The 26,588-nt window shown below is 34.1% G+C and overlaps 1 protein-coding gene across 1 annotated transcript; it reads left to right on the plus strand.

Annotated features, from left to right (window-relative positions):
• The first annotated feature begins 403 nt into the window (after positions 1-403).
• Positions 404-19,775, plus strand: LOC127720694 (uncharacterized). The gene is made up of 7 exons (XM_052227424.1): positions 404-511; positions 3,149-3,958; positions 5,445-5,631; positions 9,849-10,378; positions 10,794-10,998; positions 11,260-11,569; positions 19,453-19,775. The coding sequence occupies exons 2-7, from the start codon at positions 3,218-3,220 to the stop codon at positions 19,718-19,720; spliced, it is 2,241 nt and encodes a 746-aa protein (XP_052083384.1). The 5' UTR covers positions 404-511; positions 3,149-3,217; the 3' UTR covers positions 19,721-19,775.
• The last annotated feature ends 6,813 nt before the right edge of the window (positions 19,776-26,588 follow it).

The raw sequence follows: 26,588 nt of genomic DNA on the forward strand, positions 1-26,588 counted from the left end.
TGGCGGAGAATTTCCATTCCGGCTCAGTTTTCCATCCAATTTCATGGTTGCAAGTAAGGCTTTCAATTCATTCGGCAGTTCCATAATGATTGTCCACGAAGTGATCGATTCTAAGTTCAACTCACGAATGATACGTTCATGTCATGTCAGTTATAAATATGGTTTAAATAGCTAATTTGAATTAAATAAACACCCTAGCAACAATTTCAGACATTTTTTTAGAATGCCAAAAAATTTCCGGGATTTACCAAATTCCTAAATCTGCTTCTGATTTCAAAAGATATCCGAATATTTCAGGGACTGACAATCTCCATGATTAAACTTATTTACTTAACATATACATGTCGTTAATAGCTACTAACAGGATTTGCGATTTGAGTTCGGTACTGTTGAAAGTGTTTTAGATAATACAGGTGGCGCTTTGTTTATGTAGCAACAAGATGGCGGAAACTGATTTTGAGATTTGATTGCAAATTCGATCAGAACATGTACCATAATGCCCTATGGAAATGTAAATATTCATTTAAAATTTAAATGATCACTCATGTATGTCAAATACGAATGAAAGGAAGAATCGCCGTGTATAAAAGCCTTAACAGGATTCTACACGTACCAATACAGATGAGATACATCAATCATACAGACAGATCAAATACATTTGAAATAGGGTATACGGCAACCCATACTTCACCCAAAACCACAACAGACACCTCAAATCTCAAATTCTAAATTGTTAACAAAAAATATTTTCCATAAAATATACGATGCTGGCCAGATTTGTAAGTCCTAATTTAACGTGAAACAGACTTGCTGGACAAAAGACAAGCCTTATAAATATACAACTAAACAATACTATTGCAAACATATAAATTCTGCAAAACCGACAAAACAAAAATTAATCCACCAGAATTGCATGACAAATTATGCACATCTTAAATAAACTGATAAAACACAGATAGCAAGAGTTTATAGTATTCAAGAATTGAATGCTTCTTTTAATAATGTAATTATGTGTAAAAGCATTGACCGAAGAACATTTTGTATGATGCACGGAAGTACTTTTTACTAAAAATGTGTGCAGTAATAGCAGTTGTATTTTATACGGATGTTAAATATGATATTATTGGAGTGTCTTGTAATTGTTGTCAACCACTGAACTAGTCAAAATTAAGAATTCTAATACACCAATCTTGAGTTGTTTTATATGAATGATTTTCACTGATTGACCAGATGTTAATCTGTGTAAACGACGTCATCAAACAAACGGTTCTTACTGTGACATAATAGCATTAGCATTTTGACATAGGAAATTTACAGGAAAGTGCATGTATTCATAAGTCGTCTCTAGATGAAACATACACATAATATAGTTATTCAAACGTAAAGAACAAAAACTTTAGTCAAGCAGTTTAAACACACATATGGAGTAAATAGCAAAAGTGATATGGAGTTTGCAACATAAAAAGCACTGAGGGATTACTTAAATAACTAAAATAAGCAAAAAATAACAAAAGCTCTATAAGTGGATATAAGTTTTTCATGCTGAAATCAAAGAATTATACTGGAACAGGAAATGGGATAAGCTGGTTTTGCAGTGAAACATTTGCATGAGGTAGCAAACCAAGAATCTATAGAATCTACAGAATTTTTCATTTGATTTAAAGATGATTGCTTAAGAATATCATTTGGCAGCTCATTCCAAAGTTTAGCATCTTTAAATGTACATTTAAGATTGTAGCCATCTGCTGTTGTTTTGACTTGTGGTAGTTCTGTTGTATTCTGGTTCCTAAAAGAGAAAGAGTTCCTTAATGTGAGTTAAATCATGAAGATAAGCAGGACATTTTTTATTCTCCACAGCGAAAAGGGATTTTCATTTTTCCCATCATGGCAAAATATCTCATCTGCTCATTTCTCCCTTTTACCCTTTTTATGTTCATAGTTTAATTTGAAAATAGTTCAAAGCAATACTCCTATAGATGTGGAAAAAAATATGTAAACAAGCATAAATTCACAGCCCCAAAACAAAAGTTCAACATGTATGTCTGTGACCACAAGTGTACTTACTTACTCATTTTCAGTTGATGAAAAACTCAAGTTCTTTTTCTTCAATATTTTTGTATACATGTAGGGAGAATACAGTTAAGTTTTGACAATTTTTGGAAGCCTTGAAGTTGTTTATTTCACAGCTTTGTTTGAATCAATCCAAAGATTAAAAAGATGTATTTTATCATAGTATATTTGTACAGTGAAATCAATAATCTAATTGCTATACATTGTACAATCATAATTGCTAAACAATCATGATTGCTAAACATACACCCTAAGGGGACACATGTCACCCAATACTTATAGAGATGAAAAGGCTAATTAATGCAAAATAAACAATTCTGTGTTATAATCTAAATAATTACTTATTACTTAGTGATGTCTATGTAAGATTGCTAAAATTCAACACTAAAAGTAGGAATGAACTTTTCCTTTATTTATAATTGATTGTTTATTTCAAATATTACTTGTAGTAATAAATATAAAAAAAATGAAGGCTTTGATTTGGTCCATGTTAACAGTTTGACCAATAAATACAGAATGACAATTTAATAATTTTGCATGTTTTAGGAGAAATCTCTACAAATCTTATAGAGAAAACTTGGAATATAAGTCTATGTCATGTGTGCTTATGTATGTCTACAGAGTTGTTGGACCAATACATTCTCAAATGTATACACTTTAGAATAAGAGTCTAAAAACAAGTGAGCTTATAAATTAAAATATTATGTCTTATCTATATTTATGATGTATTGCATTTGTTACTGATTACTGAATCCTCTTAAAAATTCAAACCATTATTTCATATTACCCAGTATTGCTATTAAAACCTGGGTTGTCCCAGTGGGCTGGGCAATACTCATAAATCCCTGGTTTTTTTTGCCAGCCTGTTTTGGATGTACATAAGGCCAACACCATTGGTATAGTTATTCTGATTTGATGATGTGGTTTCCCTAGCTTAGATTATTTTATATGATAGGGGTGCTGGCTCTATGCACAACAACCCTTCTTTCCCATACAGACTAAGGACCTGTCATTGTGGAGTTATGACCACAAGTGTTACATATTCATTTAATACTGTACCATTTTTTATCCTTTTCAGATGTAAGAATGAGTAGAAAGAAAATATAAAGAAAGACCTTAAAAGTTCAGGACAAATTTATTTGCAAACATGCCACCAAGAGGAAAAGGAGGTGGGGACATTGTACTGGATAATGATGTCAGCTTTCCACTTGAGCGTCTTTTTGACCACAGAAATTTGGACCATCTTCCTCGGGAAAATCGTTTGGATCAGTTTGAAAGAAGAGACCTGGCCCATGTCAAGCATTATAAAGCTGCAGTTAAGATATTTGGGGGTCCCCTTAGTAGGAAGAGAGTTATTCAGGCCCCTCCTATGGAAACACCCATGAAACACAGACTTGGAGTTTATTTAAACCAAAAAGAACCCCCTCCACCCATAAAGTTGTGTTCAGAAATGAAATCAAAACCATTTAAAATAGATGAAGATGCTGATGCCATTGCAGCTGGGAAAAAGGCAGTTGCCGAAGAGGACTCATATAAGAAATGGATTGCAGATCGTCAAAAATTTAGACATGATTTAGACAATATGGGACTAAATGCAGAATGGCTGAGAAGGAAAACAAATAAAACTGAATTAGAAAAACGAGTCTATAGAAAAATGGTAGAAGAAGCAAAACCTAAGCCAATCATTCCAGAACCAGTTATTGAAAAAGTTTTGGAAGCTATGATCTCTATTGTTCCCTCAGTGAAGATTCCATCACCATTAGGTGTGAGAATTCTAGAACAACATTTACGTAAAAATCAGATACGTCTCATAGACCTGTTTGTAATGGTTGATAGAGATAAGAACTGGAGAATTTCCAGAGAAGACTTTAAGCAGGCCATAAGAGAGGTAATTAAATGAACCATATTTACATTTAATGTTGATGATTCCAGGTGCATTTAGGATCATTTAAAAGTCTGCAATAAAAGAAAATCACAATTATGGTTCATGTATTTCATAATGTGCAAATATTACGTATTATGAATTAAAAGAAATAATATCAATGATTGCTTATACCTTTATTAGACAATACAAATGATCAGGATATTGTCGAATTTAAACAGCAATCATGTGTTATCTCATTGAAACAGAGATCAAAATAAAGGATAAGAATGATAATGAATAAAGTTAATTTTGGTACAGAAATGGTGAATTATGCATTTGGTATGACATACCATTTAAAATATACTACAATATATAGAATAGGGATTTTGACTATGTGACATTATATCTCCATGGATGAAAAATTAACCATGTAGGAACTATTTTGATAAACATCATATTTCTGCTTTTTTTTTGTTTTTTATTTTGTCAGGGATCACCACAGAATTTATTTTAAGGGTGGTGTTCACGAAAAAAAAATTATATTGAAATTACAATCAAACAAGATCTTTATTGTAGATCGTAATCTGTTTATTAGGAAAAAGATAAACAAATTAAAGCCATTGTAAACAAAATTGTAATCAAGGCATGAATTTATACTTTTGAAGTAAAAATTGTCAAAATTTTACCTTTTCATCACATTTTTCAAAAATTCAAGGGTGGTGCTGAGAAATTCAATATTGGTGCTGGAGATTTAAGAGTGGAGCTGAAAATTTAAGGATGGAGGAGCTCAACCCTTAAATAGCCTGTGGTGATCCCTGTTTGTTGTTTTTGTTTTTTTTCTATTTTGGTATTGTCTTTAGTATAAATTTACTCCATGTATCACCTTAAGCATTGTATGTTAAATTATTATGTTTCCTTCTCTGTACCTTTGTTAATTGGTTTTAGAGAATGAAGAAGCTATCTACATGTATCTTACTTTCACCAGAACAAAACCTGTGCATCTTAGTTGAAATTACTTCATTCGATTCCTCCATTTTGTTGCAGCAAATCACTGAATAGTAGATATACTGAAATATTTTTTCTTAAACATGTATTAATTTCATCATTATAGAATAACCAATATTATGATTAATTGTCATTTTTACAATTCCAATATCAAACCTGGCCTCTCTTATATTTAGTTTTCCTGGTAACATCAAAGATTTTTCCTGTCAGAGGGTCCCTGGCTTGCTACATCTTTGTACCATCAAGAGATTGCTCAACACCTGCAACAATCAGTTTCTGACATTATTTCTTACTCTTTTTTTGTTACTCTTTGAACATTGAATACAATTTGAACCAATGATAGGGACAAATTTTTCCCTCTGTTATGGTCATTTTGTAATTTCATTCCAGATTTTTGAAAGAATGTTGCTGAAAATTAAAAAAATCAGCTGGTTTTCAAACAATATAGTACCATAGCTTGTAAACTATTAATGAGATATATGCATTATATATGTTATTTTTTCAGTCAAAAGTGACAATGTCCGAGTCTCTTCTAGAAGATATGATTCTTTCTCTCGATAGTAACTTTGACAATTATTTAGACTACAAGGAACTTGCAGAAGGACTAAAAATGTGGCGAAAGGAAAGAAGAGAAAATAAAAGAAAGGCATTATCAAGGGAGTCTACTGACTTATCACAGAAATCTTCAACAAGTAATTATTAGATATACTGAACATGGGGTTTAATAGCTGCTTAGAAAATATTGGTTTTTCTACATAATTTGGTCTTAATGTATTAGCAACTGAAAATGTGTAAGTTGTTAAGACTTTTAATGTTGTGTTCACTTCTTTCCTAAGACCTTTAATTAACAATTATTAGTATCTCTTGAAAAAAATGAATTGGCAGTTGTTATTTCATTTTAGCCTCATTTTATGTGGCTAACCAATACTGTTGTGCTTAAGTTGATAAACTAGCTAGATTAATGTAAAACACAAATATGTACAAACACTCACACACACTCACACATATATTCACCATGTGCAGGGTTTAAGCTAGGATTTTGAGGGCTTTAATCACTTTTGCGGGAGATGAAAATCAACCTTACAAATGTATTTTGGGTAACAGCAAGGGACCAAGGATGTATATTACTAGCTATACATCTTTGTCAGACTTTGAAGAACTATTAAAGCATTTACTAGGCAGTTATTGCATGATTTGACTGATATGGCACTTAAATATGAAGATTAGGATATAAAATCAGGAAATCTAGTTCACAATTTCACTTCAGTTAGTTTCAGGGGACATTCCTGATCAACAGAAGTTGGGTTTCATTTTTTTTAAAACCAGGCATCTAAGGCATGAGTATATGAACTTGTAGTTGTAAGACTATTTCACTGCATAATCATTATCCTTATAAAAAAGTTTAAATCGATATTTGGAATTCATTTCTATAAAGTTGGAACCAAGGATTTATACAAATCCTTATTGGAACGATTCTAATAACTGTAAATTGTAAATTAATCAAGAATTGATCACATTTACTTTCGATTTTCAAATGAAATGAAAACGGGATGTGACAAGGCGATAATAAACTCAGAATGAATCCGGATTCATCTACAGATTGGTTCATGTTTAAAAAAGGCTGGAAATTATCATTTTTTAAATTAAATTTGCTAAGGAAGAACTATATTTGTCTCTCTTGTTTAATTTGATACTAAGTATTTCGTATTTTACGTTTTAGTGTCTATAAATTCATAGGAATACTTTCGAGCATGTGCAGTATATCGTAAAGGAAGCACCTGTTTGACTCATGAAAACATTTTTGAACGTTTTGAATGAAGTTCTATCTTTTTAATCGAAATTGTCGAAAGTTTTAGATGAAAAGTTATATCAAATATGACAAAAATACTTTCATTTGACAAAACTATGACAAACGAACTGCAAATTGTGATCGTTTGAGAAATATTGAAATTAAAAAGGGAACTGTCCGGGGGAAAACAATTTTGTTCAAAATACGAAACTACGACAAGCGAACTGCAAATTGTGGTCGTTTGCCTTGAAAAATATTGAAATTGAAATGCCGACTGACTGATTCTACTGGGGAAAATGATTGTGATGGTCAATTATTGTGTTTCTTAATAATTAATGGATTAGTGACCCATCTGATGGCGATAAGCGGGTTACCTGTAATCACAACTTGAAACACCTGTTGTAAATGTTAATTAGCTGAGAGTCATAAACTTGTCAGAGACATAAAGACAGGTAAAATTATAGTATTTTCATGCAAAAATATTTTTACACTTTCCAAATATAAGTGACGAAATTGGTTTGAAATACTTTCGTCATTACGAAAACCGTTTTTTAAATGACGAAAATGACGAGCGCTAGCAAAATCTCTGCTAGAAGACAATCAATTAAGAATGAATTTCGGATTCATCTACGGATTGGTTCGTGTTTAAAAAAGGCAGGAAATTATCATTTTTTAAATTAAATTTGCAAGTAAGAACTATATTTGTCTCTCTTGTTTAATTTGATACTAATTATTTTCGTATTTTACGTTTTAGTGTCTATAAATTCATAGGAATACTTTCATGCATGCGCAGTATATAGTAAAGGAAGCACCTGTTTGACTCATGAAAACATTTCTGAATGTTTTGAATAAAGTTCTATCTTTTTAATCGAAATTGTCGAAGGTTTTTGATGAAAGGTTATATCAAATATGACGAAAATACGTTCATTTGACAAAACTTCAACAAACTAACTGCAAATTGTTGTCGTTTGCCTTGAGAAATATTGAAATTGAAATGCCGACTGACTGATTTTACTGGGGAAATGATTGTGATGGTCAATTATTGTGTTTCTTAATAATTAATGGATTAGTGACCCATCTGATGGCGATAAGCGGGTTACCTGTAATCACAGCTTGAAACACCTGTTGTAAATTTTAATTAGCTGAGGGTCATAAACTTATCAGAGACATAAAGACAAGGTAAAATTATAGATTTTTCATGTGAAGATATTTTTACACTTTCCAAATTTAAGTGACGAAATTGATTTGAAATACTTTCGTCATTTTGAAAACCATTTTGTAAATGACTAAAATGACGAGCGCTAGCAAAATCTCTGCTAGAAGATAATAAATTCAGAATGAATCCGGATTCATCTAAGGATTGGTTGGTGTTTAAAAAAGGCAGGAAATTATCATTTTTGTCTCGCCTTGACAGAGTCAAAAAGCAAGACATAGGTATGCTGTTTCCGGCAGCGACGGCAGCGTCAACAATGTATTAGTTTGTGATTAGGACTAGTTCATGGTGAACCACTAATGGTAGGTCAATGATATTTGGTATGCAGTTGTATTAGCATTGGCACATCTCATTACCATGGAGATTATTTGGCCCTGCCCCCTCAGTCAAGGTCTATTGACTTTGAAACTTTGCTTAGTTTACATGTATTAGTTTGTGATTAGGTCAGTTTATGGGGAACCACTAGTGGTAGGTCAATGATTTATGATATGCAGTTGTATTAGCATTGGCACACCTCATTACCATTGAGATTATTTGGCCCCGCCCCCTCAGTCAAGGTCTATTGACTTTGAAACTTTGCTTAGTTTACATGTATTAGTTTGTGATTAGGTCAGTTTATGGGGAACCACTAGTGGAAGGTCAATGATATTTGGTATGCAATTGAATAAACATTGGCATATCTCATATCCATGGAGATTATTTGGCCCCGCCCCCTCATTCATGGTCTATTGAATTTGAAACTTTTGCTTAGTTTTCATGTATTAGTTTGTGATTAGGTCAGTTTAAGGGGAACTGTTATTGGTAGGTCAATGATAATTGGTATGCAGTTGTATAAGCATTAGCACATCTCATTTCCATGGAGAATATTTGGTCCTTACCCCTCAGTCATGGTCTATTGACTTTGAAACTTTTGCTTAGTTTGTGATTAGGTCAGTTTAAGATGAACCACAAATGTTAAGTCAATGATAATTGGTATGCAGTTGTATAAGCATTAGCACATCTCATTTCCATGGAGAATATTTGGTCCTTACCCCTCAGTCATGGTCTATTGACTTTGAAACTTTTGCTTAGTTTGTGATTAGGTCAGTTTAAGATGAACCACAAATGTTAAGTCAATGATATTTGGTATGCAAATGTATTGGCATTTGCAAGTTTCATTTCCATGGAGATTATATAACCCCACCCCCTAATTATGGTTCATTGACTTTGAAACTTTTACATAGTTTACAAGTTAACGTTTGTGTTTAGGTTTGTTTAAAGGGAATGACTTATAAAAAGTCAATGATATTTGGTTTGCAGTTGTATTAGCATTCCATGGAGATTGTTTAGCCCTGTACCTTCAGTCATGGTTCATTGACTTTGAATATTTGCATAACTTACATGTTAAAGTATTGCTATTTTAATTTCAACATTTGCATTATCAAAATAACAAATAGGCGAGACATATCTCTGTGTTAACAGTTTATTTAAATAAAATTTGCTAAGTAAGAACTATTTTTGTCTCTTGTTTAATTTGATACTAATTATTTCGTATTTTCTTTTAGTGTCTATAAATTCATAGGAATACTTTCACGCATGGTCCATGTGGCAGATAAAACACATTTAGTGATCAAGACAATTTTTTTATTCCAAACTAAAAAGGTCAAAATAATAATGAGAGAACAAAAGAAGAAAAATTTACCGGTTCTGATTTTTGTTGATAGAATGTAGGGTAAGCAGCAAAATGCAATAACCTTTAATTTGAGAGAATTATAATTGCTGTAAAGAAAATCTGTGTAGGCAAAATGATGGCAAAAAATGCCATTTTGCAAGAGAGGTGATAACTAATATGTGTTTTTTGTTTAACATTTGTAATATTGTCAAAAATATGAAATATACTTAATAATTACATACTTATAATTTAATAGTTTCTGCTACACCCCAGTCGTTGGAAGAACTGTACGATGAGCCAGATTATCTTGAACTTATGAAAGAAGGGAAGATGACATCTACTTTATCAAGACAACACGATACTAGTGAGGAAGACATTTATGGGGACCCTGAATTGGCAAAGAATAAGGAATCGCCAAAATCATCCAAAGGCTCTCTTCGAGGATCTGCTAAAGGGCGGATAGGTTCAGGAATGAGTAAGACATCTGCCAAATCTTCTCGGAAGTCTGTTGGCATTGACAGAGAACCATCAGAAGAAAATATAGTCATTGGTCAAGGTGAAGGTGATTTGAAGGATAGTGCTGAGTCAGAGGTTAAAGTTCGCATTGGTTCTGCTAAAAGAAGTGCTAGTAGAATAAGTGGAAGTAGCAGGGCTTCTACACCACAATATCTAGAGGTTCCTGAACAGGATCTCAAACCTGATAGAATGATTTTATCTTCAGAGGAGGCTATGGTAGACCTGAGAAAGAGGGACAGAGAGGCATTAAAGAACTCTACCAGACAGGGTGTAAGTTATTCTCCACAATTACAATTATGCATTGTCATTCAATCAGTGCCGAAGAAAATTAGCTATTTTCAGTACAAACAACAAGACTAGTACTGATTCAAAAGAATGGGCATAGAAATATAATAAATAATTTAAAATGAAGAAAAATAAGATGCTCCTCTGTATTGAAAACACTGATATAGTGTAATGTACAGACTTTGAATGTGCACAGAAATTCAATACAGCAGTGTTTTCATTGTCCAACAAAAATGCTCTTTTGGGGTAATTGATTAATTATTTTAATCAGGCTTTATTCACATTGGCTAGCTAGAATGTCTGTCAATCAAATACTGACAAGAAACACAAGTATGCAAAAGTGCAATCTAGCTTTGTTTCTCTTTATTCAGAATATTAACTTTAATTCTATTTTTCCTAGTCACCTAAAGTAAAGTTACCTGCACCAGGTGTAATCAAGGTGGGAGACAAAGCTATAGATGACCATTCAATGAGATCAACATTGAAAGGAGAAACAGCAGACATGGTTAATAAGTTTAGAGAACTTAAGCTTAGAGAGTATTGTGATATAACCAAGCTCTGTAAATTAAATGGAATAATTCTAAGTGAAAGACTTCTAGAAAAAGGTAAGTGCTTATATGCTGATATTAGTGACTTTTTCCTAGTGCATAAGACAGTACATGTATTTACACATAACGGTTGTTCAGAAGAACAAAAAAAAAATTGAGTTGTCTCTCTTTTTACAAAACAGTTTTATTCAGATCTAATGTATGAAGGAATAGGGGCATTAAACTCTGTTTTTTGGCACACAAAAATTAAGTTTATGAGAACTACTTCAAATTTGAAGCAGAAAATTGTTGAATTTTAATAAATGGTTTTTGTTTCAGTTTTACTCTACCCACCTGATAGACCTCATCATGAAATTCACCGAAATGTGAAAACCCCTGCTGATCCTTTACTATCCAGTCACTATGCTGAACCAAAAAAGAGGCCAAGGACACCTATAGAGGTGAAACACAAGGATAAGGTCAAGAGGTCAAAGAGTGGTAAACTTATGTTTGACAGTAGACATAGATATCCACAGAAATCCAATGTTGCTTCTTCAGGAACCAAAGAAAATCTATCTACAGGCAGAGCGGTTATCAGAAGCAAAGTCGATTGTTGGATGACGTTTGAAGAGTATGAAAGATTAACAAGGTGTTTAAAAGAAACCTTATGTACATTTATATCTTTTATCTACACAGTAGAATTTTGTTGTCTGGAAATTTGTAGTGTCACTGTCGGGGCTAACTCAACTATCGTTATACAGAAAGAACACAACCATACAGTTTAACGTTTACTTCATATATATTCGAGCTGCTAAGGCTACGTCCCGCATTGACGTCAACCCTAGATACAAATAGGTAAAACGCGACGTCTTAACTCCCGCGGTATTCTCAACATTCTCCGGGCCGCTAAAGGTAAATATTAAAATTAAATTACAATAAAGTAAAAATGAATTAAAATTACTGTCTCTCAAATTCAAAACTTAAACTTAATAACTTTAGCACAGTCACTAACTTCCAGATTAGTTATCTTTTAGTTAAATCACAATGAGTCTATTACGTACACAGATAACAGTGTCTATATTTTCCGCGCACCTGTTCACATAGTCAATGCAATTTTATCATATAATCTGTTTTTGCAATTAGTCAATTAAAATCAAGCATATTTGTAAAAGTCCATAATAAATCAGAACTGTTCATCGGTTACGCATTATTTAGTCCATTTTTTAATATTTTCCCTGGCTCTTCTGGCTGCTTCTCGGTTTGGCAATATCCGGCTTGTTGTCGCACTTGGTTCCTCCTTCTGTCGAGCTTCTTCGTCCTTTGATGTTTCGATGTCTGTACAAAGTTCAAGAGGATACAACTTGACGATCGGACGTGATGTAGTTCCAGTTTTGGTTCGAATAATAGCGGAACGAACTAGTCCATCATTTCCTTTAGTTAGGTTTTCCACAATCCCGGTTTTCCACATTATTCTTCGGTTTTCGTCATGAATCTGAACAATATCGCCTATTCTGATTATCGTGGAATTGCTTCCCGTTTTCTTGTGGAATTCACGCAATGACGTTAAATATTCGGTTTTCCATCGGTTCCAGAATTGTTGTAAGAGTAATGATTGTCTTTGAACACGTTTGATAAAACTTGTTTTGCTCATAAATGTCTCATTAAACATGTCAATTTCACGAGTATCCATGTACGGTAATGTATTTATCCTACGTCCATAAAGAAGATGAGCTGGAGTAAGTGGTTCAAGATCCTCGGGGTCTGAAGAAACATATGTTAATGGTCGATCATTTAAGACGGATTCTATCTCTGTAACAATTGTCTGAAGAATCTCTAAATTTACAAGTGATTTTCCTAGGACTTTTTTTAAATTCGTTTTCGTCATTCCAATAAGACGCTCCCACCATCCACCAAACCATGGAGCACGTTTAGGGATGAAAAACCAGTCGATTCCTTGTGCTGATAATGTTTCTTTTAACTTTTTTGAATTACAAAGTTGTTTGATGTCTTCTGAAGCGGATACAAAAGTAGAACCATTGTCGGTCATAACAACTTTCGGTAAAGATTTTCTGCTTGAAAAGCGCCGAAAAGCTTGTAAAAACGTTTCTTCTGACAAATTTGTAACGACTTCAAGATGTATCGCTCTCGTAGAGGCGCAAGTGAATAAACATATGTAGACTTTCTTTATGACATTATCGTTATCTTTTACTTGTAATGCGCCTGTGAAATCTATCCCTGTAGCTGTAAAAGGGTCAGCTTCTTGAAGACGAATCTTAGGCAGTGGCGGTGGATCCGGTGCTACATATGGTAGTCCAACCACCTTTCTACAAGTAACACATTTCCTGAGTGTTTTCCGAACAAACTGTCGGATTGCAGGTATCCAAAAACTTTGTCTCAAATGTACGATAGTGGCATTTACTCCGGAATGACAAATTCTTTCATGGGCATCTAATACAATAAGTTTAGAAATTGTATGATCGTTAGGTAAGATATACGGAAATTTTGTGGACTCCGATAAGGGCGCATTCTGAATTCTTCCTCCACATCTGATGATGCTCCTGTCGTCAAGAAATAACCTTAATTGTCTGATTCTCGGTAAACTGTACCGTGTTCTACTGTTATACTTCAATGCGTTATATTCCGTAGCAAAAGCCGTCTCCTGACAATTTCGAATCCATACCTCAACCGATTTGGATAGTTCACTTGGTTTTAAATGTTCTAGTGTCCTTAAAGTCTTTTCAATTCTACAGTTTTCTATAAACCGTAGTACATATGACGTGATACGTAACAGTTTCTGGTACGACGAATATCGTTCAATATCAATAATAAAGTTAATTCCAAGTTGACAAATCGAATCGTCCTTTGGTTGGCTAATACATGTATTGTCATTTTCTGTTAACAAAACGGATAAAGACGTGTCGATTGATGTTGATTTTGGGTAAGTTGAACGGTCTGTTAACCAATGCGGACCTTTAATCCATAATGTGCTGTTTGTGTATTGCTCGGTCGTTATCCCTCGTGTTACTAGATCAGCTGGGTTATCGCTTGTAGGACAATACTTCCATTCCCATGATTTTGTCAATTCGTTTATTTCATTCACGCGATTTTGTATGAAACGTTTTAATGTCTTTGTTGACTTAAGCCAGTGTAAAACGATCTGGCTATCCGACCAAAAAGTGATGTTTTCGCACTCCATCGTTGATTGAAGGTGTTTAGCTAAGCGTGCTCCGATTACGGCTGCCATTAACTCAAGTTGTGGGAGTGTAATTTCCTTTAATGGTGCTACTCGTGACTTTGCCATTACAAGTGCTGTCTCATGTCCGTTACATATATATCCTACCGCACCATATGCCTTTGTACTTGCGTCAACAAATATGTGAAGACTGTGATTTGTTGATCCTGTAGTCTCAGAGAAGTAATATCGAGGAAATACTGTTTGTGTTGCGGTCTCAATATTATCGCGTATACTGATCCATTGGTTACATAGGTCCCCTTCTATTAAACTGTCCCATTTTAGTCCAAGTTTCCATATTTCTTGCAATAAAATTTTAGCCGTAATTGTAACTGGACTCAGTAATCCTAGCGGATCGTAAATTCCTGACGAATATCTCAATATTTCTCGTTTAGTTACACGTATTGTCGTAATTTCTTCCTTGTGTGGATAGAAAAGATAATCTGTGTGGCTATTCCATCTCATTCCCAATACTTTCGTGTCTGTGTCCGTGTCTAAAACATTCTGAGATACTGCTTGTTGTCGTACCTTTTCGCTGTTCGAATTCCAAGACCTCAGATTAAATCCTGCCTTAATCATCATTTTTCTTGCTTGCTCAAAGAAGTTTAAAGCGTCATGCTCTCTGTTTATGCTAGTCAAAATGTTATCCACATATAAATCCCGTTGAAGCATTCTTGCGGTATTACTGTTGGTTTGCTGCAAATGTTTTAATAGGGTGGCGCTCAAGATAAATGGTGAGCAAGTTGCTCCGAATAATATTACCTTAAATCTATATGTCATTAACGGACTGGTTACATCTGAAGGGTTACTTAACCATAGAAATCGGGTTACATCTCGGTCGTCTTTGTTGAGTCCTACATGTAAAAATGCCTTCTCAATATCGGTAGTGATAGCATAACGATGAAGTCGAAATCTTACCAAGATCTTGGATAAGTCATTTAACTCTGGGGGAGTGCTCATTAGGCAATCATTAAGACTAGGTTGATTTTGATACATCTTACAACTGCAGTCATACACTATGCGTATTGGTGTTGTACTGGAATCTTTCTTGACAACGGCATGGTGTGGTATATAATGTACTTTGTTAATTGTCGGTTCTGATTCATCAACCCTCTCGATAAATCCGCGACGTTCCTGTTCCTTTATTATATCTCCGTATTTCTTTAGCATGGTCTCATCTTTGCCTATTCTTCTGATAACGTTCTCCGTTCTCCTTTTGGCTATATCATAATTTGACGGTAATTCTTCGTAATCTTGTTTCCATGGTAATTTCGCCGAATACCTATCTCCGAGAAATTCAATTGATGAATCTTGATAGTCTTTCAAATAATTTGTCTCCTTCTCATGATTTTCGGATGAATCTATGCCTATCGATTCAAGTTTCCAGAACGATTCCAAGTTAAATTCTTCTGATTTGTGCGAAACTAGTACGTTAAAGATGCCAGCTGTCGTAGACGAATGTGCTCTACCTGATTGTAAGGGTCCTGATAGCAAATACCCAAGCTTTGATCTTACCGCGGTCGGTCCATCTCCTCGTATAACCTCGTCTTCAATAAAATCCCAATAATAGTCGGCACCAATAAGTAAAGAAATTTCAAAAGAATCTTCTTTAGTAACTGTATGAGCGAGTCTCAATCCTTTCAGATAATTCATATCTCGTTTAACGTAGCGCATGTGATTCTGAAGTGGGACTGCTATGGTAGGTACAATTAGAACTTCAATTGGAAATTTACGCCTATTCTCTGTTTCAATGTGTATGGTGGATTTACGTAGTTCTCTCGTGCTGGTGTTATCCTTCCCAAATGCTGATAGATGTACAATTTCAACTCCTTCAGTTTTCAAATTCAATTTTTTCGCTAGATCATCAGTTAAAAAAGATCTTTGTGCACCTTCATCAAATAAAATATTAGTATCCATACACATACTACCTGACCATACAGGAGCTACAGCAGTCTTCAATAGCACATTTGTGCGCATCTGTGTCGAAGAATGTAAAATTTTCGTATCTTCCTTATTTTCAGTATTATTAATGATATTGACAGATGTAGATTGATTATGATTTTGATTGTTCTGTTTCTCTGGGTTGCTTACAGTTTCCCTGTTACCATGGTTACCTACATTACACAAGCTGGAATGGTGTCTCTTGTTACAGTGTCTACACGTTCTTTTTGATTTACACTCATTGGCATGATGATTCCCTAAACAATTAAAGCATAAATTGTCTCGTTTAACTATAGATATGCGGGCTTTAGGGTCACTAACCTTGGTACAGTATGTTGGCGCATGTATGTCTTTACAAAAAATACATGGTCTCTCCTTAATATTCCGGGGCTGGCCTTTCTTCGCGTTGTGTGCTATGTGTCCTTGTGGTGAATTATTTCCTGTGTGAAATGTACTTATAGATGTGTTTGCAAACTGGTGGTCTATAGAATCAAGATAAGTGCCCGTATTTTGTCCTGCCTCCATGATTTGAATTTCGTTAAGTATACTCTTCCTCAAATCTTTCAAATTCCAACTGGACGGTCCGTGTTCTCTGGCTAAGTGTTGTCTGATTTCACTGGGTAACTTTCTCATGATAATCGGTACCAGTAAAGTTCCATATGACGTCTCAGGTTGTCAAAGCGAATCTAAACCTCTTACGTAGGCTTCACATCGGTCATAAAATAATCTTAAGCTTGTTAAGGTGTATCGTGGTTGGGCAATATCTACAAGAGCTTGTAAGTAGGCTTCCGTAATTCTGTGTGTTTGTCCGAACCGTTCCTTGAGTACATTTATAGCCTCCATGTAATTACCATTTGTAAGCGCAAATCCAGTTATCGTATTTAATGCCTCGCTTTCAAGTTGCGATTTCAGATAATTAAATTTCTCAATGTTTGTCAAAGTAGGATTAAAATGTACAGCAGATTCGTACGAGTCCCAAAACGTTTGCCAATCTAAAATGTTGCCATTAAACTTCGGTAGTGATAACTTGGGTAAACGATGGTTACTAGTACTAGCTATATTTTGTGGAGCAATATGACCTGTATCAGAGCCATTGTAGCTTGTCTGTGGTTGAGCGGCGGATGAAGCATAGAATGGTGTTGCGTTTTGAAAGTTATCAACATTTGCCGGGCGGAAAGGAGGGCTTTCTACATTGAGTACTTGATATGAAGATTGTGTTACATTGGAACTTGGTGTACGGTTTTGACCAATTTGTATAAAATTACGAAAATGTCTAAGTTTAGTGTCTAAATTATTTGAATACTCATCTGTATCTACTATTTCACTTTCAACGTTGTCTGAATCCGTTGCTTCCAATATCTGTTCGTTCAGTTTTTCCAACAATTTCTTCTTTTGCGTAAGATTATCGTACGTTGCAAGTAGTTCATCTCTGTCGAAGTCCGTGTTTTCCTTCGCCTCCTCGAATTTTCGGAAAAGTCTCGTCACTGCACTTCTATTTCCAGTCCTAATATTCTTTAACTTCTCCATCGATGTAATCCTTTGGTTACGGCACCATAAATGTCGGGGCTAACTCAACTATCGTTATACAGAAAGAACACAACCATACAGTTTAACGTTTACTTCATATATATTCGAGCTGCTAAGGCTACGTCCCGCATTGACGTCAACCCTAGATACAATAGGTAAAACGCGACGTCTTAACTCCCGCGGTATTCTCAACAGTCACAAACTCTGATCAGGCAAGATTTTTTTTGTCAGTCCCTAGGCCAAGATGTAAATGCTCATTTAGAACACATCTTGGGTCACCATATAATTTGTATATTTAAAAATAATGCTTATTTATGCATCTATGGAAAAATAAGGAGATGTGTTATGATTGCCAATGAGACAGCGATCAACTTATGACCAAATAACAAGGATTTGAACAACTACAGGTCAATTTAGGGCCTAGTTCGCAATATTTAGTCAATAAAATTAAAGGCACTATGATTTTGTAATATGGTATAGATCCTTTGAACACATTGAAATTTGAATTTTCTTACCTTAATACGCATCCCCTCTACCAACTACATGTTTTGGGTAAAAAATGTGTATAATACACAACCAAATACAGTAGTGATTATTGCCGAGCCAGCGACTTTTGTCGCAGAAAGCTCGACATAGGGATAGTGATCCGGCGGCGACGGTGGCGTTAGCTAGCTTCTTAAAAGCTTTATATTTTAGAAGCTAGAAGACCTGGATGCTTCATACTTTGTATATAGATGCCTTATGTTACAAAGTTTCCGTCTGTCATATATCCATTGTCCTTGACCTTATTTTCATGGTTCAGTGACTACTTGAAAAAAAAGTCAACATTTTTTGTAATGTTAATTTCTTTCTTATTATGAGTAATAGGATAACTATATTTAGTATATGCGTACCTTGCAAGGTCCTCATGCCCGTCAGACAATTTTCATTTGACCTCGACTTCATTTCATGGATTAGTGAACAAGGTTAAGTTTTCGTGGTCAAGTCCATATATCAGATACTATAAGCAGTAGGTCTACTATATTTGGTATATGGAATGATTGTAAGGTGTACATGTTCAACTGGTAGGTGTCATCTGACCTTGACCTCATGTTCATGGTTCAGTGGTCAAAGTTAAGTTTTTGAGTTTTGGTCTTTTTTTCTAATACTATATGCAATAGGTCAACTATATTTGGTGTATGGAAATATTTTATGATGTACATGTCAGTCTCCCAGGTTTTATTTGACCTTGACCTCATTTTCACGGTTCATTTCTCAGTGTTAAGTGTTTGTGTTTTGGTCTGTTTTTCATCAACTATAAGCAATAGATCAACTATATTTGTTGTATGGAAGGATTGTAAGGTGTAAATGTCTGTCTGGCCGGTATCATCTGACCTTGACCTCATTTTCATGGTTCATTGGTCAATGTTAAGTTTTCATGGTTAAGTTTGTTTCTTAGATACTATAAGCAATAGGTCAACTATATATTTAATGCATAAATTGATTGTAAGGTGTACATGTCTGTCTGGCATGGTTCATCTGACCTTGACCTCATTTTCATGGTTCATTGGTCAATGTTAAGTTTTCTTGGTTAAGACTGTTTCTTAGAAACTATAAGCAATAGGTCAACTATGTTTGGTTTATTGAATGATTGTAAGGTGTACATGTATTTCTCATTTGGTTTATCTGACCTTGACCTCATTTTCTTGGATCATGTTAAGTTTATGTGTTACTTGTATTAAAGCTTTATATTTAGGACTATCAACATACAATTAATGGTTAGTAAAGAAAGCGAGACATTTCAGCATGTGCACTCTTGTATTAATCAAACTTTTTTAAAAATTTTATTTCAGACATTTAGAAACAAGATACCAGCAACTTCATGGTAGTATAGACACTAATGCCTTCTGGCCTGGTCACTTACTGGACAAAGTACGACTCTGTATGCCTCCTTATGACAAGCCACATCCTTCATTGAACAGCTCTAATGCTTTGTTTAGGGAGGTTGATAAAAACAGAAGAAGCCATGTTGTTCCTATTAGGGAGAACTCAGCATGGCCTGTTAATGAGTATGGTTTTGTTCAGAATGGCATATATGATCCCTATGCCAGAAAATATTAGACATTTTTAAGCAGAAATTAAATTTCATCAAAACTATTAAAGCATTAAATGCAATTCTGTAAAAAAAAAGATCAGTGCTTTTTACAGTGCACATGTAAAGAAGTTTTTGCCTTTGAGTTTGCTGAGAAGTCAAACTTTTTTTCAAGATGCAGTTTAAATATGCTTCTTTTGCTCTAAATCTACAACTGTTCTATTGCAATGGCAATTTTTTTTCTTTTCATTAGTTGATCAGTTTTACGGATTGATTTCAAATTGTAGTACATAATTTTTTTTAGCCTATAAGCAATCTGAAAGGCCAAAGCTTCTTGCATAAGCACTTCATTCTGTAAGGGAAACAAATATATTGACGTTAAAAGTGCAAAATAAATGGTTAAACTTTATGTAAACTTATTATAATTCATACTTTATGATTATTATTTTCCTACTCTCAAAAAGTATAATTGAAAAACATTCATGGTAAAAACAACCAAGTTTTGGTGTGTTGAGCATAAAAAAGTATTCAATTTAGTTTTATTGTCGAGCCTGCGACTTTTGTCGCAGAAAGCTCGACATAGGGATAGCGATCCGGCGGCGGCGGCGGCGGCGGCGGCGTTAGCTAACTTCTTAAAAGCTTTATATTTTAGAAGATGGAAGACCTGGATGCTTCATACTTTGTATATGGATGCCTCATGTTACGAAGTTTCCGTCAGTCACATGTCCAATGTCCTTGACCTCATTTTCATGGTTCAGTGACTACTTGAAAAAAAAGTTCAGATTTTTTGTAATGTTAAATTCTCTCTTATTATAAGTAATAGGATAACTATATTTGGTATGTGCGTACCTTGCAAGGTCCTCATGCCCGTCAGACAGTTTTCACTTGACCTCGACCTCATTTCATGGATCAGTGAACAAGGTTAAGTTTTCGTGGTCAAGTCCATATCTCAGATACTATAAGCAATAGGTCTAGTATATTCGGTGTATGGAAGGACTGTAAGGTGTACATGTCCAACTGGCAGGTGTCATCTGACCTTGACCTCATTTTCATGGTTCAGTGGTTATAGTTAAGTTTTTGTGTTTTGGTCTGTTTTTCTTATACTGTATGCAATAGGTCTACTATATTTGGTGTATGGAATGATTGTAAGGTGTACATGTCTAGCTGGCAGGTGTCATCTGACCTTGACCTCATTTTCATGGTTCAGTGGTCAAAGTTAAGTTTTTGAGTTTTGGTCTTTCTTTCTAATACTGCATGCAATAGGTCAGCTATATTTGGTGTATGGAATGATTGTAAGGTGTACATGTCTAGCTGACAGGTGTCATCTTACCTTGACCTCATTTTCATGGTTCAGTGGTCAAAGTTAAGTTTTTGAGTTTTGGTCTTTTTTTCTAATACTATATGCAATAGTTCAACTATATTTGGTGTATGGAAATATTTTATGATCTATATGTCAGTCACGCAGGTTTTATTTGACCTTGACCTCATTTTCAAGGTTCATTGCTCAGTGTTAAGTTTTTGTGTTTTCGTCTGTTTTTCTTAAACTATAAGCAATAGGTCAACTATATTTGTTGTATGGAAGAATTGTTAGCTGTACATGCCTGCCTAGCATGGTTCATCTGACCTTGACCTCATTTTCATGGTTCATTGGTCAATGTTTAGTTTACTTGGTTAATGTTAAGTTTATGTGACAGTTGTAATAAAGCTTTATATTTAGGACTATCAACATAATATCAATGATTAGTAAAGAAGGCGAGACATTTCAGCGTGTGCACTCTTGTTTTTTATGTGAGTTAACTAAAATTTACAATGTCGGTGTATTTTTATATTCTTTATTTTGTGATAGTTAAATGAAATATTTGACACTGTGATCATCTGTACCAAGTTATTATACATATAGTTTTTTCATTCATTTATATTTTCTAATGTTTATTTTCCAAAAAAAAATAATTTTAATAGTCAAATTAAAAAAAAGAAAAAGGTTCATTTTTGATACCAGCTTTATCATTATTTAATGATTTATTTATTCATACTTTTTTTAGAATGTTTGTACTGTTGAAATCAATAAAGAATACATGATTGAAGTCTTATACAACAGCAGGGCCAAGTTTTTTTTTCAAGGTTAGAGTCAGGATAGAATTTGAATATATTTTCCTGGCCTGGTTATACACGAAAATTTGTTGTCATCTTATAATTATATACCCTTCTTAAACTTTCGTCAAACTTATTGGGCTGCTTAACGTAGACACCCCCTGACATAAATCTGGATATAAAAAACTTTTGTGTTTATTGCTGACTGGTTTTGTTTGTTACAAAGTAATTACATCAATTGTTTTGATTTGTTTGTTTCATAAACTAAACATGAATAATTTTCAGAGAAATAGATCCAGGAATAAGTTTCACAAAAAATCTTATGACAAAAATTGATCACAACTCAGTATACATACAATCAATTTTTAGTCATAAGATTTTTTGTGAAACTTGTTCCTGAGACAAAACAATGTAAATGGCACCTGGAATTTTTGAAGACAAAAAATTGCATTGGAGGTTTGGAAGATACTAACATTTTGCTTAAAACGAAATTAGTTTATCTGACCTCGATGACCATGACAAGTTTTTACAATTTTTTTTCTTCAAGGGATTCTTTTGATTAATAATCAGGACTTTACTATTAATGAGAAGTCTTTTCTTAAATTGCTTTGCTTTCAGGAATCAATAATAAGCTGTTTGCTCAAAAAGGTTTCTTTAAGTAAATATATTTCAAATACAAGACCAGCAACTATTTTCACAGGTCCAGTAAGTTTGTATGAGAGTCTGGATGGGGGTTTCTTTATTCTTTATCTTTTTTTTTTTTATTCTTTATTCTCTATTCTTTATCTATGTTACCAATTATTTTCTATTCTCTATTTTTTTTTGCCTATTTTTCTCTATTCTAATCTTTATTTTTCCCCCCTTTGTTCTTTTCATTTTGCCCATTATTCTCTATTCTTTAAACCCTATCCAGACCCTCTTGTATGGGATAGATATATGCCATAATATAAATTATATTCTTCCAAATACCTCTGCAATTTTTCTGAGTAGTCCTTTATATTATTTGAACTGTGATATTTGAATATATTTATGTTTCAAGACTTTTAGTCTTTTTAATTTGAAATAAAATACATGAAATTCTCTTATATTTTATTGATGCTGAACAAAGAATATAGTCTGTTCGTTTTTTATAAAGAGTTATCATTTTTTTTGTCTCGTCTAGAATGAGAGGCATAGGGGTTACAATTTGGTGGTAGGGTAAACTTTTTGTATTAACCTTAATATTTCATATGGTAGAAGACCTGGAGTCTTCATACCTTGTATGCAGATGCCTTATGTTACAATGTTTCCATTTGTCATATGTCCATTGTCCTACCTCATTTTCATGGTTCAGCTACTGCTTGAGAAAAATTAAAGATTTTTTTTGTCATGTGAATTTCTCACTTATTATGAGTAATATGATAACTATATTTGGTATATGGGATCCTTGCAAGGTATACATGTCTGTCAGACAGGGTTCACCTCATTTCATGGACCAGTAATCAAGGTTAATGTTATGTGAATAGGTCTGTTTCTCAGATATTGTAAGCAGTAAGTCAACTATATTTGGTGTATGAAATGCTGGTAAGGTGTAAATCTCAGTCTGGCAGGTTTCATCTGACCTAGACCTCATTTTCAAGGTTCATTAGTCAATGTTAAGTTTTTGTGATTTGCTATGTTTTTCTATTGCTATAAGCTGTCACCTAATTTCATGGATCAGTAGTCAAGGTTAATGTTATGCGATTGGGTCCGTTTCTCAGATACTGTAAGTAGTAAGTCAACTATATTTGGTGTAGTGTGAGATGTACAGGTCTGTCTGGCAGGTATCATCTGTCCTGACCTCACTTTCATATTTCATTGCATAATGTTAGTTTCATTAGTTAGGTCCTCTTCTAAGGTATAATAAGCAATAGGTTAACTATAGTTGGTGTATGGAATAATAGTAAGGTGGACATGTCTGTTTGGTTGGGTTCATCTAACCTTGATCTCATTTTTATGGTTCATTGGTTAATTTTAAATTTCCAGGTTAAGTCTGTTTCTTAGATACTATAAGCAATAAGGTCAACTATATTTCATGCATTGAATGATTGTCCGGTGTACATGTCTGTCTAGCAGGGTTCATCTGACTTTGACCTCAATGTCATGGTCCATTGGTCAACATTAAGTTATATGGTTTGATCTATCAGTTGTATTATTGATTTGGTCTGTTTTTCTAATACTATAAGCAATAGGTCAACTATAATTTGATGTATGGAATGATTGTAAGTTGTACATGTCTGACTTGCAGGTTTTATCTGACCTTGACCTTATTTTCATGGTTCAAATATGTTAAGTTTTTGTTGTTTGGTCTGTTTCTCAGATCTATAAGCAATAGGTCAACTATATTTGGTGTATGTAATGATTGTAAAACTCATAAGTCAAAAATAGACTGACACTGCCATGGCAAAAAAAAGACCAAAAAGACAAACAACAGTACACAAAACAAAACATAGAAAAGATAAGACTCAGCAACATGAAACCCACCAAAAACCAAAGGGATCTCAGGTGCTCCAGAAGGGTAAGCAGATCCTGCTCCACATGTATAAGGAGTACATGTCTGACTTGCAGGTTTCCTCTGACCTTGACCTCATTTTTATGGTTCATTGGTCAATGTTAAGTTTTTGTTGTTTGGTCTTTTTCTCAGATACTATAAGCAATAGATCAGATGTATGTGGTGTATGGAATGGTTGTAAGTTGTACACGTCTGTCTGGCAGGTTTTATCTGACCTTTAACTTTTTCATGGTTCATTGGACAATGTCAAGTTTATGTAGTTTGGTCTACTTCTTTATTTAGCACATACTTACAACTTCTCGTCCAATGAAATTGCTTGAATTTGCCTTCTAATTTTCATAGTACATACTTTTTCTGTGTACTAAGTAACTATGCATGAATGACCACAAGGGTAAGATTTCATTGTATTGTAATCAAGATATTAAAACAAAAATTGCCACTGGCTATTTTGAAATAAATGCTGTGTTCCAATTAAATTAAAATTAGTTTGTAATTAGTTTTCACATTGAATTTTAAATATCCTGCTATTAAAATCTTTGGATCTAAAAAATGTTTTTGACGATTGCAAGTTTCTTTCATTTAAATAAAGAGTAACAAATATGGTTCTTTATGCCTATTCCATCTTAAAATTGTGATAATTTATCATCCATGCAATTACTTTGTACACAAATAATGTGGACTATGAAACCTTGTGAAGGAAAATTAAGGCAACTTGATCTATTTCGTTATGAATTGATTGATTGATTATTGGTTATTTAATGTCCAGTGGCAAATATTTCATGCATGTTCAGGACGATGTCATGAATTGAAAAACCCTGATAATGTCTGAAGAGAATGTGCCACCTATATATGCATGAGTTCAAATCCCAGCCAGGGAAGAACAAAAAATTTGCTTCCTCAAATTTACAGATCTAACATTGTTGGGCTATTGTTTAGACGAATTATATATATACATATATATATATATACATGTTCTGATAAATCTTTTAGTTTTTACTTTGAAATAAAAATAATAAAATGCTCCACTGGGGCGCAGCTTGATACGACCGCAGAGGTCGAACCCTGAACAGTTGGGGCAAGTATGGACACAACATTCAAGCTTGATACAGCACTGAATTTGGATTGTAATTAAATATTTGACACAGCATAGGTTTCTGACACAGAATGAATGTGGTCTAAGAACTTAAATTTTTTTAATTTACCTATTCAAACCATATCATTATTATTTGCTTTTATATATAAATCAGAAATAACCAATTTAAAATGGAAAATTTTAAAGAAAAAAAAGGGGGAAAAAAAATCCCCCCCCCCAAATTTTTTGAACCCCCTTATGATTCATCACCCCCAAACTCAATCCCAGCCTTCCCTTTGTGGTATGGTACCTTGCAGTATAATTTCAGAGAGATCCATACACTTGAACACAAGTTATTGTCTGGAAACTAGAAAAATGCTTGTTTTTGGCCCCTTTTAGGCCCCAAATTCCTAAACGTTTAGGGCAATTACCCCCAAACTCAAACCCAGCTTTTCCTTTGTGATATGGAACCTTGCAGTACAATTTCATAAAGATCCTTACACTTACACACAAGTTATTGTCCTGAAACTAGAAAAAATACTTGTTTTTTTGCCCTTTTACGGCCCCTAATTCCTAAAATTTTGAGGGAATTACCCCCAAACTCAATCCCAGCCTTCCCTTTGTAGTATGGTACCTTGCAGTACAATTTCAGAGAGATCCATACACTTGAACACAAGTTATTGTCTGGAAACTAGAAAAATGCTTATTTTTGGCCCCTTATTCCTAAATGTTTTGGGCAATTACCCCCAAACTCAATTCCAGCTTTCCCTTTGTGATATGGAACCTTGTTGTACAATTTCATAAAGATCCATACACTTGAACACAAGTTATTGTCATGAAACTAGAAAAATGCTTGTTTTTGCCCCTTTTTGGCCCCTAATTCCTAAAATTTGGAGGCAATTACCCCCAAAATCAATCCCAGAATTCCCTTTGTTATATGGAACCATGTGGTACAATGTCAGAGAGATCCATACACTTACACAGAAGTTATGTCTGGAAGTTACAAAAGTGCTTATTTTTGGCCCCAAATTCCTTAACTGTTGGTACCATAACCCCCAAAATCAATCCCCACCTTCCTTTGTGGTATTGAACCTTAAGGTAAAATTTCATAGAGATCCATTCACTTAAACTAAAGTTAGAGTGTGAAAACCAATGTGTCTTTGGATGACGACGACGACAACGACGACGCCAACGACGACGCCAA

Source organism: Mytilus californianus, unplaced genomic scaffold, assembly GCF_021869535.1.
Source record: "Mytilus californianus isolate M0D057914Y unplaced genomic scaffold, xbMytCali1.0.p SCAF_1, whole genome shotgun sequence".
In the NCBI taxonomy this organism is placed as follows: Eukaryota; Metazoa; Mollusca; class Bivalvia; order Mytilida; family Mytilidae; genus Mytilus; species Mytilus californianus.